Source organism: Neovison vison, chromosome 13 (genome assembly GCF_020171115.1).
Source record: "Neovison vison isolate M4711 chromosome 13, ASM_NN_V1, whole genome shotgun sequence".
Lineage (NCBI taxonomy): Eukaryota > Metazoa > Chordata > Mammalia > Carnivora > Mustelidae > Neogale > Neogale vison.
The window spans coordinates 88,639,769-88,654,416 of record NC_058103.1 but is presented as its reverse complement, the minus strand read 5'-3'; the positions used below and the strand labels follow the sequence as shown (position 1 = coordinate 88,654,416).

General features: G+C 45.1%; 1 protein-coding gene across 1 annotated transcript in view; it reads right to left on the bottom strand.

Annotated features, from left to right (window-relative positions):
- Nucleotides 1–14,648, bottom strand: part of RASGRP1 (RAS guanyl releasing protein 1) — an 81,165-nt gene that overhangs the window by 7,196 nt on the left and 59,321 nt on the right. Inside the window, exons 7-16 of the mRNA XM_044231550.1 lie at nt 13,990–14,163; nt 12,795–12,911; nt 10,277–10,552; nt 8,664–8,744; nt 7,233–7,337; nt 6,362–6,471; nt 5,578–5,722; nt 4,815–4,851; nt 3,755–3,907; nt 1,972–2,357 (exon numbers count right to left, since the gene is read on the bottom strand). Coding sequence (XP_044087485.1) covers nt 1,972–2,357; nt 3,755–3,907; nt 4,815–4,851; nt 5,578–5,722; nt 6,362–6,471; nt 7,233–7,337; nt 8,664–8,744; nt 10,277–10,552; nt 12,795–12,911; nt 13,990–14,163 — 1,584 coding nt within the window. The remainder of the gene's footprint in view (nt 1–1,971; nt 2,358–3,754; nt 3,908–4,814; nt 4,852–5,577; nt 5,723–6,361; nt 6,472–7,232; nt 7,338–8,663; nt 8,745–10,276; nt 10,553–12,794; nt 12,912–13,989; nt 14,164–14,648) is intronic.

Here is a 14,648-nt window from a genome sequence, read left to right as displayed (position 1 = left end):
GTCCATGGGCAAACCTGAAACCCCGAGGTGGGGGGCACTGGGGAGAGGAAGGATGTGTTCCTTTTGCCTTTTGTTATTCTTGTATCTGCTTCTTTCCCTTCCTTCCCCCTTAGAAACCTGAGTGCTGCTGGAGAGAAATGGGTCCCTCCAGCTGTAGCCTATGCTGTCAGGGGGGTCAGTCACTCACCACTTTTGCTTTCCCTGTCCTCTGTGAGGGAGGAAGCCAGTGCACTGCAGTGTCATCCTGGGGAGGGAGGCTGAGTCCTAAGATTCTCCTCGGCGTCTGCCCCCGAACTCAACGTGATCTGACTCCACTCCCATGGTGCCCCAGCTGGTGGGACCTCCCTAGCTTGTGTATCTTTCCAGCATGTCTGACCTGGTTTACACTTTCCAGGGTTGCTCTTGCCTGATCATGACAAGATAGGGTGGAGCAGGCTCCCCCCTCGTTTCTGGGCACAGGCAGGTATAGATCCTCTGGGTGTTCCGTGAGGTCACTTTTTTTGGTTATGAATAACCAGTTTGTTGTAAATAAAAGGGGAGAGTAGAAAGGTACAACTCCCCTTGCCATGATGATGTCTCCAGTCTATGAATCTGGTGTTCTTACATTATACCATATTGATTACTCCCTCCCTGCAGTGGTAAGCAGTTTCTGGGTAATATGAGTTGTTTCTTAATGGAAATTATCTGGATTGCTGTGTGCTAGGTAAATGCGTTCCGTGATAACAGAGTAATTATTCAAGATCTGGAGCAAACCATAGAGAGCATGGACTCCTGGCCTTGTATTTTACAGAGGACTAAGCCAGGCACAGTATCTTTGAGATTAGAATCACAAAGATGAGTTCTTGTAATGCCTTTGGCAGTTGCTACACCTGAAGAGAAAGGGCTTTGTGTAACCCACATTTTGTCACCTTCTGATTGACTTCTTAAAGCAGGTCTTAAAAAAACACCACCACTCTGAGCCAGAGAATACCTTTCATCAAGAAAATTTGTTCTTTTTTCCTACTATTATGTTTTTTGTTCCAGACACCAAAACAAGAGTTTCACATGTATTATCTCACTTGTTTCTTCAACTATTTCTGTATTTCAGTTTCTAGGAGTCTGACAGGGAAGGTACAACGCAGGGAATTCTGAGGCCATTTTGGGCAATTTCACTATGTAGTATGTTGAATTATTTAACGAATCCTAGCTAGGTGGTTGTTGGTTTTCTGTTTGTACTGCTAACACATTGCTAACCTTGACATTTTAGAAAAATCTATGATGAAGTGGATCTGAGCTTCCCTATCATTGGTAGGAAACCATCTGAGCCAGGACTCACCAAGAGCCCTGTACGCCAAACAAAAAGTACATTAGTAATTTTCCCTACAGAATTGAGTATTTGGGCAACTGCCTGTTGTCCCTTTCCCTGTCCTCCTCTTTCATTATGCCCTTTTCTCTAACCTTGGAACCATATTCCCAAATTTGTGTTCTTCTTCTTTTCTTGATAAACTTTTTTTATAATGCCTTTATGGGGCCCCTTATAATTAGGACATTGTAAGCTGAACAGAAGAAAAAGCAGCTTCTATAGTTGTTTATAGATTATATACAGCTATTTATATGCACTTGCCAGATACTGTCTAATGCATATAGAAGAATTGCACATTCTTCGATGTGTTTGAGTTTCATTTAGAAAAAAGGGTGTGGTGTCAGCACCGTAAAGCTGATCAGTAGAAACTAGTTTATTCCTCAAAGCATCTACTTTGAACAGACTTTGCGTCCCGGCACCAACACTTTGAAAGGGCAGTAGGGAGCCTGGTATATCTTGTTCTACTCATGTAATGTGAGACATGGCCTCCACTGGTTTGAAAGAAAGCCAGAAGCTTTTCTTTCCTTTTTTGGTCTTATTAACCAACCTGGTTGGAATTTTTAGCTTACATATTCTTCCCTGGTTTAATCCCATTTCTCTGAGTCCAAAAGAAAAGAAAAGGAAGGTACCTGTTCCAGCTCTTGGTAGGTTGGAGGTCTGAGATGACGGAGATCCTCCTTTGACTTCATGAGGGATTCTTTGTTTTCCCACTTGACGAAAGCCCGCTTTCTGATCAAGACGGGGCTGGGGCATGGAGATGTGGGACTTGGAAGCACATAGAGAGTATCCTGGGCTGTCTTCCTTGGAGAGGACAGCCTAAAGGAACTGGAGGGGGCCTCAGTGCCAAGCCAAGGCAGTGATTCTGTCTGGGTGGCCTTGTGGGCGACAGTCCTCTTTAGCCGAACAGAAATCTTCTGTGAGGACACTCCCATGAGCATGATGGTCCGATCTTTACTTTCCTCACTGTGTTCCACAGTCTCCCCATTAGGGAATGTGAAAGGTCCTTCCTCAGGAGCTGTAGAAAGATACATGATGTATTAGTACTCTATCTCAGAAAAGCAGACTCAGGATTGACCTATTATTTTCAACTGAGACCCTTTTTGTTGCTATAGGTGTTCCATGGGTCCAAAGTGGATTCCTTTTCAGGCACCCTCTTCAGGGAGTGAAGGGGCCTGAAGTCCAGGGGCTTTTGCTGGTGAAGCCATGGCCACTGGTGCCAGGCTACATCTACCCTGACGACAGGATATTTTTCTATATGCACAAAGGTTGCCTAGAAGATTTTGGTTTCTGTAGATTCGCTGAAGTGAGGCCCTGCTTCAGTGTTCTGGAGAGAAATGGTCCATGCAGGTTTGCTGTGGACATTGGAATGTGGTAGCTCTCAGCATTCAAATTTTGGTCCTCATGCAGGTGGCCTCCAGGCTGGTACGAATTTTCTTTGGGACCTATTTGTACAGTCGACGTGGCTTAACTGTGAGAGTTAAAGTTCCAGCTTTGTGGAAATGTGTCTTAAAATGTCTGACCCTTAGTATGATACTAATTGGTAAAAGGAAAGAGAATCATTCTGGTTTTCTTCATTCAACTTCTTTCATTCAGCACCCTTGCCCAGGACCCAGCCTGAATATTGACCATTAGGAATAATTTCTTGGAAAAGTAAAGAGTGGATATATTTGAGATGATTGGTAGGCTGTAAGGTAGACTACTGATCATCTAAATTTATTGTTTTACGAAGACTCAACAGTAATTCTGGGCTGTTTGGAACACATTTATAAATAGATTTTAGATTCTGTTTGGCCTTTTTCATTTAATGAGGATAAAAAGGTTACCTTCCAGGATTGGGGAAAATGAAACAAAGTGTTTTTTAAGAAACATGCATTTCTATTAAAATGTTACATATTTTTCATTACTAAACTTTATAGCCAAGATACTGGATTGGTGTGATGAAAATGGCTTCTGGACAACAAAAAGTTGTCCAAATGACAGTTATAATTTAAACCAGTACTTCTAAAACTAGAAACCTTATAAGGATCGTACTTAATTTTTCCGCAGGGGAACATAAATTGACTTGAAGTATCTACCCAAATAAAGCTCAAAATTGTAATTAGCCTCTGATCAAGTATCAGAATATTTAAATTATTTACCCTAAAATAACAACCCTATATTTTTGGGGAGTGTTAGGGCGATTTTTTTCTTTTTTTTAATTTCCCATTTTACAACCTGACCTTTGTGCTGCTTTCTGCCACATTTGTATTTTATGTGACAGAACTGTGGTCCCCAAAAGTGATATGTATTTCTTGAAATGTATCTGCGGTGGTTTTTACTAAGAGGGAGAAGGACAAAAGTAATCTTTGCTCCCCGAAAACTTTATCCTTCCCACTTCATTTTCCAAGATAAGTGTTCTCTGTGCCTACTTACCATGGAGCAGGTCTTTGGCTCCAAGTGGGTAAAGGCTAGATGTTGGCCCTCCACCAGGGCTGTTCTCTGTGGGAGCTGCTGGGTTCTTGGCTCGCTTCTTGCACTCAAACACCACCAGATCTTTGCATTGTTTGTGGCAGTTCATCCCGCAGTCTGTGGACAAGACACTCTGGTCAGGAAGTCTTTCGCTTTCTTCTCCAGACTCTCAAAACCATGTTTGTGCAGTGCTGTCCTGTCACACATGCCTGTTCTAGTCTGGAGTTGCCACCTCCTATTCCTTATGCACCTAGTAGTCTTCTCATCATGAGTCTCGGAATCAGAAGCAGCATCCACTATCCTGGAGAGAAGTGGTTTCTTAGTCATCCTACATACACTGCCTACTTTACAGAGACCCCCTGGAGGCTCGCAGCTCTTACATCTTACTCTTTCTTCCTCGCCATAAAAATCTCCTCTCCTTCACTCCTGAATTTTTCTAGTTATAAGGAAGGACAGTTAGGTCCAGAGGAATCTACTGAAAAGAGAAAAGCTGAGGGGCACCTGGGTGGCTCAGTGGGTTAAATAAAGCCTCTGCCTTCGGCTCAGGTCATGGTCCCAGGGTCCTGGGATCGAGCCCCGCATCAGGTTCCCCGCTTGGCAGGAAGCCTGCTTCCCACCCTCTCTGTCTGTCTCTCTGCCTACTTGTGATCTCCCTCTTTCTGTCAAATAAATAAATGAAATCTTAAAAAAAAGAGAGAAAAGCTGACGAGGGCCTTTGGTAAATACTTCTTTTCCCAAAGTGCCTTTCTTTGGAGACCCACCCTTCCTGTTTCCAGGATAGCCCACACAGAGAGAGGACCGTGCAAGGGTGGGGGAGCTTCATAACTGGCCGCTCAGCCATTCCTCTTCTCTGTGGTGGCAGTCACTTTCAGTGGGTGCTCTAGGGAAACCAGTTCGGGAATGAGGCTGGGAGCTGTGCTGAGAAGTTGTGGATTCAATGGACAACTCCTCTGGTAAAAAATGCTTTATTAGGAGAGCCTCTGAGACCAGAGAAAACAACACAGTAGACAAAGCTGAGCCTTACCTTTACATCGATATCCTTGTTTGATCACTCCCCAGAGCTATGAGACAGACAAGATATGGTTAGAGTGTACCGGCGACCATTCATCTGTCCAGTATGAGGCTACACAGTGGCATCCATTCTTTATTTTCCCTCATTGTGTTCTCTTCCTCAGGTGGGAAGGAAATCTCCTTTATCTTCCCCATCTTAACTCTCCTGACCTTAAATTGCAAATAGGAAGAGTTTGTGCTGATCAAAGTAAAAAATTCTCAAGAATTCACTAGCATGGACTTAAGAGGCCTTCCTGAGGCCTGAAGTAGATGAGTCAAAGAACTAACCACTTTCTCAGGACTCCAAACTAAGAATAAGCATGTAGAATCCTGGGGTCATGGACTGGGAGAGCCAGGGTGGGAGGTCAGAGAGGAGCAGAGCCACATGACTTCTTAAAGCAGTTCCTTTTGAAGGGGAATGGGCAGGGATGTCTCATACTTTTTCTTACAATACCAACAGCATATGACTATAATTACTTGAAAAATATATCCGCAGTTCAACATTTCTTACCATTTGTCCCAGGCCCGTGGACCAAAGGAAGAAATCAGTTTGGGAGAAATGGTAGAGGAGTTCAAGTAAAAGCCATGCATTTGAGAATGAGCTTATTCTAGGTGTTTGCTTAGGCTCTAAGCCGGGATGGTTGATAAGGGCAGTAAGGTCTCTGCCTGGCTTAATCATTTAAATTGTCTCATACCCCACCCCCAGTTCAGCCTCAAGCATTCAAACAACTACTTACAAATCCAGCACAGTTGTCACAGAAAGTAGGTTTCAGGTAGGTGGTCTCTTGAAAGTTGTGAGGAAAGCCCAGGCCCAGTTTGGAATAGATTGAGCTGGCCCTCATGAAGTAGGCTGTGATTTCGTCTCTGCTGATGAGGCCTTCCCTGCCAGCAAGGGACAGACAAGGTGTAAGTGGGGTCTGGGGTAATGAGAGTGGCTTCTAGCCTTAGAAACTCATCTCTGTTTTTACCCTTCTTTGGTAGGTATAGTATGTAGTATTTGGGATTGTCTCCATGAGCCCTGCTTTTCCATAGGGATGCGTGGATAGCACGTCATTTGGAGATAAGATGGCAAGAGTCATTTCTACAGAGGTGTTCCTTGGCTAAAGTAAGTTTTCCTAGCCAATTTGAACACTCAAAAAAGACATGGAAACTATAAGGGACAGAAGTGCCTTATGCTGTGGTTTCTGACTTTGGACCCTACCTGACACATAACTGGAGCCCACCAGCCATCCTTTGATCTTATACAGAGATCCAACATAGAGCTTGTGTAACCTTCCGAAAAGTAATGGGCAAAGTATTAAATAATTGTTTCTCTTAATCTGTGGATCAAGCAAGAAGGAACACTAAAGGTTTTCTTAATTTTTAGTTGACTATTCCTTAACTGACAGATTTTTGAAACCTTCAATTCTGACGCATTTAAAACACTTTTATTTTTCATGGTCGTGGTGGTCCGAACCAACACCAGACAGCCACTCGCTCCTCAGCACCAGGAGCCTCCTGTTCCCGTTCACAAACGCTCACCTATCTTTGTCCATCACACAGAAGGAAAAGGGAAAACTGGCAGCAATCTTTTCAAACTCTTCCTGAGAAATATATCCATCCTGGTCATGATCATAGTTCTTAAAGACGGACTGTGGGGAAAAAAGGAGTTTCTCTGGTGATTACCAAAGCAAAACCATTCATTTCTCTCTGGGGCTGGAATATCTGACAAAAGCCTCTCCTCAGCCTGAATGAGAGAACGAGGAGACGTGATCCCAAAACCGCAGAGAAGCACTGGGGCACGTGGCAGGTCTGCCCTGGGCCCGTGTCTGCGGGGGCTGGGAGCTTACAGGGGCTGCTCTCCCTCTGCTCTGCCCCCCTTCCAGTGTGCGGCCAAGAGCCCAGGGGAAGTGCTCCTTCCCCCTTAGTCCTCCAGGGCTCGTGGTTCTGTCACATGCTCGCTCTCACTTTTCTGTTACTACCCAGGATTGGTCCACAAGGATGAATATAGAGACCCAAAAGGATGTACTCCCTCCTCAACAGGAATAGTGAAGACGATAGAGAGGCCCCAAATTTTCAGTATGAGATTCTCCTTATTATCCTTACTCAAACCTTTTCTAATGCCTCTCTGTCTCACAAATCAACTGCCAGCCTTTAAATATATGCCCTCCTAACTAGGTCTTCAAGAGACAGCACACCTCCCCCCAACATGAGGCCCGAGTGTGTTTGTAAAATGTAACCTGTGAGCTGTCCTGCAGACCCAGTATGAGAAGCGGCTCCCCGTGCTCACTAGGAACAGGTTTCAAGTTTCCCACCTTTTTGTTTCTGCCATTGTGGGTGTGCCTCCCCTGCCCCCCATAAAGCTAAGCCAGGCTGTGCCTTGCTTTGTCTGCTGAAACATAGCTGTACTTACATCCACCATCCTCTGGACGTGTTTGCTTATGGTCTTTGGGTCCGGTTTGGGAGATACTCCAGAGGCCCAGTCCACTACTACTGGTGGTTTTGAGGGTGTTAGTGGCTGAAATGAAATATTCAGAGAAATCGCCATGACTAGAATGTAGTACAACGTACAGCTCCTTCCTTTCCCACTACCTCATGGCCGCACTGCGGACAACTGCCCGCTCTGTGCAGGGCACAGGGGCAAGCTGCTGAAAGCCCACATGGAATTGAAATCTCCCAACTGTCATTGTGGCCAATGCAAGTGTGCTTCACAGCTGACCAAGTGCCCCTCATATATATTCAAATATATATGTCTATTTGACATTGACAATTTTGAGGTAACTCAAAATTCTCCATTCCCTCTGCATTAAACCTTTTGTCAGAGCTATCAGCAAAAGTACAGTGGCTCCTTTAAATTTTCTCTCTGTTCTCTACTTACTAACAGACGTAGATGGGGAGAAAAATAGCTGAAACAAAGGCAGGATGACAGAAGGAGAGGTCTAAGACCTGGACAAGCTGCGATGGAATCCATTCTTAACATGAGACTTGCCCCTATAAAAATCTTTTCCAGACATGGGAGAATGTACCCTTTCCACTGAAATGCCCTCTAATGCCCTGAAAACAGAAACTGCCAAGTATTTTCAGTGAACAGCTTTCATTACAGTAGGAGCTAGAATGTGATTTTTCTGTGTAGAGGCAATGAAATCTGGCCACCTGAACAGAGAAATTGGATTACTTATGCACGGGTACCTCCCTGCTTGAGTACCACATGGTTGGGGGCTGAGAAGCTTCGCAGGAGACTGGAGGGTGGGGTGGTGGATACCCATCCTTCGGAAAGAAGGCTGAAATTCTCACCTGCCTGGAGGAGAGGCAGGCCAGACAACCTGTGAGGGTCCTACCAGGCAGCGCCTGGACTGCGGTTTTGAGGACTCCTCCGCACAAGAGGTCAAAGGCCCGAGCAGACTGCTCTTTCTGACCCAGATGAATAAAGGATGATCGGTCATTCCTACTTGGGATGTATATGCTTATCAACAAATCAGAGAAAAGAAACAACTGATGCAGGGTACTATATAATAAATAGGAAGGAGAGGCCACTATGGCCAACGACTCTCCCTTCTATACTTGGTAAATCACCAGCCACTCACTGGGATGTGCTTAGGGCACATGTGCGTTTACCGTTCCCATATTTGTCTCATCCCTTCAGGCAGATGACAGGCTCACTATGGTCAGGAACTACTGAATCATATGTTGAAGCTCTGTTCCTAGCACAAGGTTGGGCACGTAGTGGAAACCTAATACTTATTAAACTGGATAAATATGTTCCTTAAAATGATGGCCTTGATGAGCAGCTTGTAAAGCACGTGTCACATGCAGTAATCTTAGCATAAAAATATGCACAACTCACTGGGGCTTTGTGGTTCCTTGGTTCCCGAGCATAGGAAAGCTCATAGATTTCATCTTCGGTATAGTAGAGATCTAAAGACAGCTGCAGGTCAAAGCAGAACATAGTTACTTGCTAGGATGCCGTTTTTCTGTCCCACGGCTGATGTGTTTCTTTACTCTTCTTGGCCATTCTACAAGCTTGTTTTTACAAGTCACAAAGTTTGGGGGGGGGGGGTGTAACACTACTGTAATTGGGCTAGCATTAGCTCCTTGTTAAAATGTTTTTAAATTGTGGGGAAATACCAAGATGTCCTCTTTTAAAATATAATATCTAAGCCTTTAGAGCTTAGGCAAAAGGCTCTATCTGGTCAGATGGTCCCACCTCACTTGTTCTCTATAGCCGGACCCAGTTTAAGTGATAACAGGTATTAAATGATATTAAGAGTTAATCAGTTTCATGTATCTTAACACCATAAAATCTAGAAGGGAGAGTTCTTAAAAATAATCTTATCCTTGGGCGCCTGGGTGGCTCAGTGGGTTAAAGCCTCTGCCTTCAGCTCAGGTCATGATCTCAGGGTCCTGGGATCGAGTCTCGCATCGGGCTCTCTGCTCAGCGGGGAGCCTGTTTCCTCCTCTCTTTCCCTCTTTCTGCCTGCCTCTCTGCCTACTTGTGATCTCTCTCTCTGTCAAATAAATAAATAAATTATCTTAAAAAAATAATAATAATCTTAACCTAGAGCCTGTGGATGACTTCAAGAGGTCCAGAACTCATGTATATTTTTCTGGGAAGAATGTTAACAGTTTTCATCATGTGATTTTGTGATTCAAAAAAGTTAAGGTGGGTAAATCTTCACAGGTGACGTCTATGGCCAAGACCTGCCATGGTCACCTGGCCAACTGCCAAAAGGGCTAGGATGTGAACTGTGGAGCTCTTGGAATTATCCTGTAAGGGCAGAAGAGGTTCTAATAATTATGCCACTCTATGAAAGTGCAGATTAAGAATTGTGTAATTTTAGAACTGAAAGAAGTTACAAGTTATCCCAGAGACTGATCTCTGATTTACAGAAAAGGTAACAGATTTAGAATTACATGCCCATAGTCACACAGCTGGTGAACTACAGAATTGTGGGTCTGGAAGAGACCTCATCTGATCTCACTGTGGACCCAAAGCGCAAATCCTGGTCCCTGTACCGTAAATGTTCACGTATTCTTGCCTTGAATGCCTCCTTTTTTATTTTTTCCTCACTGCCTTACTCTTTTTTAAATGAGAATATGTGTACTCCATCTCTTACAAAGCCTAGGTCCTGATTTGCTATCGGCTCCTCCCAGAGAGTTAAGGATTGCTTTTGTAGAGGGGTGGGAAACAGTTTTAGAAGTCCTAAGGGCATACTGTTTATAAGCACAGCCTCTGGAGTTCCACTACTTGAGTCTGAATCCAGGTTCTGCTGCTTAATCATGAGCGGTACCCTGACCAATTAAACCTTTGTGCCTCGGTATCCCTATCCATAAAATGGTGACCATCATAGTATCTACTTCCGAGAGTTTTTATTAACTGAGCTAGTATCTGTGAGGCTGCAGGGAGTGGTGGGTGGCACACAGCTCATCCTTAGTATCTGCCTCCTATGGGAACCTCACCGTTAGCAGGTGCACCAAGTCCTTGTTGGCCTCCAAGGGTGGGGCCACCTCTTGCAGCTGGACCAGTTCACTGATATGATTGTAAAGGGCCAGCAGCTTGTGAACGTTGACCTTCCCATCTTCCAGATAGTCGGGCATGGCTTCGTACAGAGAGATGAGATCCTTGAGGTGCACCCCCAGAATGGGGATCTTAAATTGGGTGCACTCCCCATAGGCTCGCCGGTAGTTGTCATAGTTTCTACAGGAGGACAGCAGCTCGGTCATCTCACCCAGAACCTACAAAATAGAAGACACCCAGTCACAGGTATCCACCAGGCAGCGTGTGTTGTCTGCAATACTCTCAACTCCTCCCATGATTTCACCCCATCCCGAATGGGGCAGGAGCTGATTCACCTAGAAGTTGCAGACTGTGACTCCCAAGTTAAAACTCTGGTTTCTTTCAAGTGTCAGAGTGCATCTACAAACACAAGGTATGCTTTACTTGATTATACTATGTAACTGAAAAATTTTAAGTGCAGTCTTACCATTTTATGCTAGTTTTTTAAAAATACAAACCTGAGATGAAAACTAAAAAGGCACAAGAATATATAGTACATAGTAAATGTCCCTCTGACCTCTATCCCCGAGCCATGCTGTTCCCTCCCTAGTATCTTCTGCACGCTTCCAGAGACACAAGTGAAGTGTGCCGTTGGAAGTGCTGACTACTGCAGACAGGGGGGAAGCTGTGGGGTTTCAGCGGTCCACACATGCTCTGCGGGCTTTATCTCAGGGATTCTAAGATGGGCCTAAGTCAGAGGAAGCCCATGCTATTCCATTCACAGACTGAAATCCTGCACCGGAGACCGATTCCCAGCAGAGGGCATGCAGGAAGACCAGGCAGAAGGCCTGGGAGCTCTTCCTGAGAGCCCACGCCCTGCCCCAGCCCTGAAAGGGGCACGGCTGCTCATCAGCATGAATAGGGAGCAGCCAGCTCCGGGTGCTCCACAAACACGCCTGGTTCAAGTGAGCAAGCAGTTCGCAGAACCCCAGTCCTCGTGCAAGATGAACAGCTTCCTCAGATGCAAAGATGGGAGGCAAAGACTGTCCACCAATCATGTTAGACCACAAAATAACTTCTAAATGCTGCTGGAAATTCTTGTGGCCTAACAAGTACCATTTCTCTTCAGTGAAGGATTTGAGGCTTGGAGTTAGCTCCCCTCAATCACTGTGAGTGGGCAAGAGCCTCCTTCCTCTTTACCTCTCAGCAAACAGTGCCTGTGAGCTTGAAGTATGGAAGGGGCTCACATGACGACAGACTAGCAGCAAAAATGAGATAGTTCTGCTCCCTTTGGGAGGTGAAATAAACTACTAGAGGAGAAGGAGGTTCTTGCTTTACTTCTGGCCTCACTAATGGGCTGTGCAGACTGCCCTGATGGTCAAAGAGCTTCAGACACAGAAGCACTGCTGTGGGGGTGCCATGCTGGAGAGCGCAGGCTCGATCTTGCCAGTGAGGTGACACGAGGGCATGTTCATCTCCAGAACTGTCTCCCTCTGTCACTTCTGAGACATGGACAGTATTTTTGAAGGTTCCACTAAGTTTCACCAGACCTAGTAGGGACCTGGAAGGGGGATGGTGGGGAAGCATCCCCAGAACTCAGGATGGTGAGAGCAGGAGATGATGAATCCGAGACTTCCCAAGAGTAGGCTGAACAGCTGGGAATGACAGGACAATGGTACACAGATATGTCTCCCAAAGAAGAGGCTCTGTGCAGCATGGGAGGACAGGTGGGGGACCTGGGGGGTTATGATTAGTAAGGGAGGGCTGATAGGTCCTCATGTGAGATGAAAATGCTCAAAGAGCAGTTGTTAGCTAATCCATACCGTACATAACTGCATTTCTATCTTCAGTGTATCTTAGTGGTTTGTATTCATAATAACAGCCCTATGTTATAAAGGACTAAAGCCTATTCTGTAAAATCTAAAGAACTGAGAAAAGTGCATAAGGCATTTAAGAGAAATATTCCTCAATAAAACACTAGTACAAAATGGCACCCGAAAAGCTCGTTTTCAACTCTGGGAAAATTCAACTGTCTGGAATGTCATTCTCCAAGAGATCTGGAGAGGTAGGTTTCTTATGTGTCACTTACATACAAACTGAACTATGGTCCACCCAACCACTCTTTTAGGAAAGAAACCATTTTGGAACAAGTTGCGGCATCAAGGGAGTTGATATTAAAGACCATGACCATGACTCTGAATATTTATGGGCGCACCGGAGAGAGGCACACATTATTTCAACTGACCCACAGGGACGCGTGCAGTGACACTGAGGTCAGACTGAATTACAGTCACTCTCAGACCTGGGATATTCCTATCCTGTGGGTTTTTGCGGGGGGTTGCCTCTCCAGTATTTTGCCTAGTTAGTTAACAAAGGGTGTTACGGTTTGGAAATGCCTTCTGGTTGCCTCTTAATAAGTGTTGAGGCTGGTCCTGGGAAGGCTACTAAGAGGGCCTGGGGGAAGGAAGCAGTGACACTGACCTTATTGATTTCGTGTGGGACATGTGAACTTGTCTCCTTGAGCCTGGAGATTGAGCTGTGACAGAGTCCACCTATCACAGCCATCAGCGTATTGAAGTTCTGTAGCTGGTGGAGCTTCTGTGACACAGAAAAGAGATGAACGTAGTTAATGCACATGTCAGTTACACACCTCTCCGCTCTGCACTGCTAGTCTTCCTAATACTGGTCAAAGCCTAGCAGTCAGGTGTTGGGGTTTTCTATTTTCCCCTGTAGGCTTAACTTCAGACCATATCTAGCAAGGTGGCACATCTCCTTCCTTTGTTGCACTAGTTCCGCGGGCCATCCTCTACATCACTGTTTCTAAGAACCACCCAGCATACTTGCTTAACGCCGATTTCTGGATCTAAGTGCAGCTATTCTGATTCCTGAGATGTGGGGCTGAACTTAGGTTAAATCCTCAGTTAATAACAGAGCAAGTGGCCCATGTACCAAAATTTGAGAAACACTGGTCTTGACCATCTAGAGGTAATAATATTCTATATTCTTCATCTCAAATAACCAGACTTATATTTTTAAAGACCAAGACTTTGTCTTATTCTCTTATGTCATGCCAGTGCCTATGCAGGACAGTCACTGGGAGAGAGGAGCTAGAATTTCTGGAGCTAGAATTTCTGTTTTCCTCTCATCGGATGCTTAAACTCTGCCATGTTCATACGTTAAACGCAGCCATTCAACACAATATGGGCTCAAAGGGCTAAGACAACTGAGGTGGTCCAGACCCGTTAAGACCTGGGAGACTGCCTTTGCCATGTGGGCCAGATTTGGGGAAACAATGTGGGCTGGGAAGCATCTTCTGAATATGTTAAAGGATCTAAACAGAAACTTGGGACACCTGGCTGGCTAAGTCAGAAGAGCGTGTGACTCGATCTTGGGGTCGTGAGTTTGAGTCCCACACTGGGGGTAGAGATTACTTTAAATTAAAAAATAGTAAAAATATTTTTTTAAAGATCTAAACAGATGTAGAAGTGTATCCCGACCCCTGAGATAATCAGCATGGTCCTCACCATATTGTTCCTATGTGGGAAATAGAAATGTCACCTTATCTAAATCTGGGACAGTTTACATCATATAAATTCCACTGTGGTTTGGGAGGGGAAAGCTGGCGGGGGGGGGTACTTTGCCTCATAGGGGTCAAATTCTTAATCTAGTCACTGACCTGAGCCACCTGGATGAACTTGATGAAGACTTCTGCCCGGAGCTGCGGGGTGGGGCGGCTGAGAACCATCAGTTGTACCCACTGGGAGATGCCGTTACACAGGGCAATGGACCGCTCCATGGTGGGATTCTCCTTCACACAGCTATTCACGAGGTAATTCTGATAGTCGGAGAACTAGGGAAAAAGAAACCCATCAGGACTGGCCCTCTGGTCATCTGGGAGATCCGAGAGGCACAACACTTCTGCTCTGAGGACAGTTCAGTTGATGCTATGGGGCTGAGGACTTTGTGGCCCCCCTCTTGCAAGTCTTCCACTTGGCTGATGAGAATGGTGGGAAGGAAATCTTTCTTATGCTACCCAAAGCATGGTTTCTCTACATCAAAAGTCATCAGGCCCAAGTGGATGTATCCACACACTAGTTAATCCAAATACTGTATTCTGAGTCAATAATGATACTGGCCCTTCTAAGAGAAATCTCAGTATAGACAGTCCCTGACTAGAATGGTTTGACTTAGGATTTTTTTTTTTCAGGATTTTTAAATTGTACAATGTTGCAAAAGCCATATGCATTCCTAAGAAACCATACTTTGAATTTTGAATCTGGATCTTCTCCCAGACTAGCCATATGCAGTGCAAAACTCGTGATGCCGGGCAGTGAG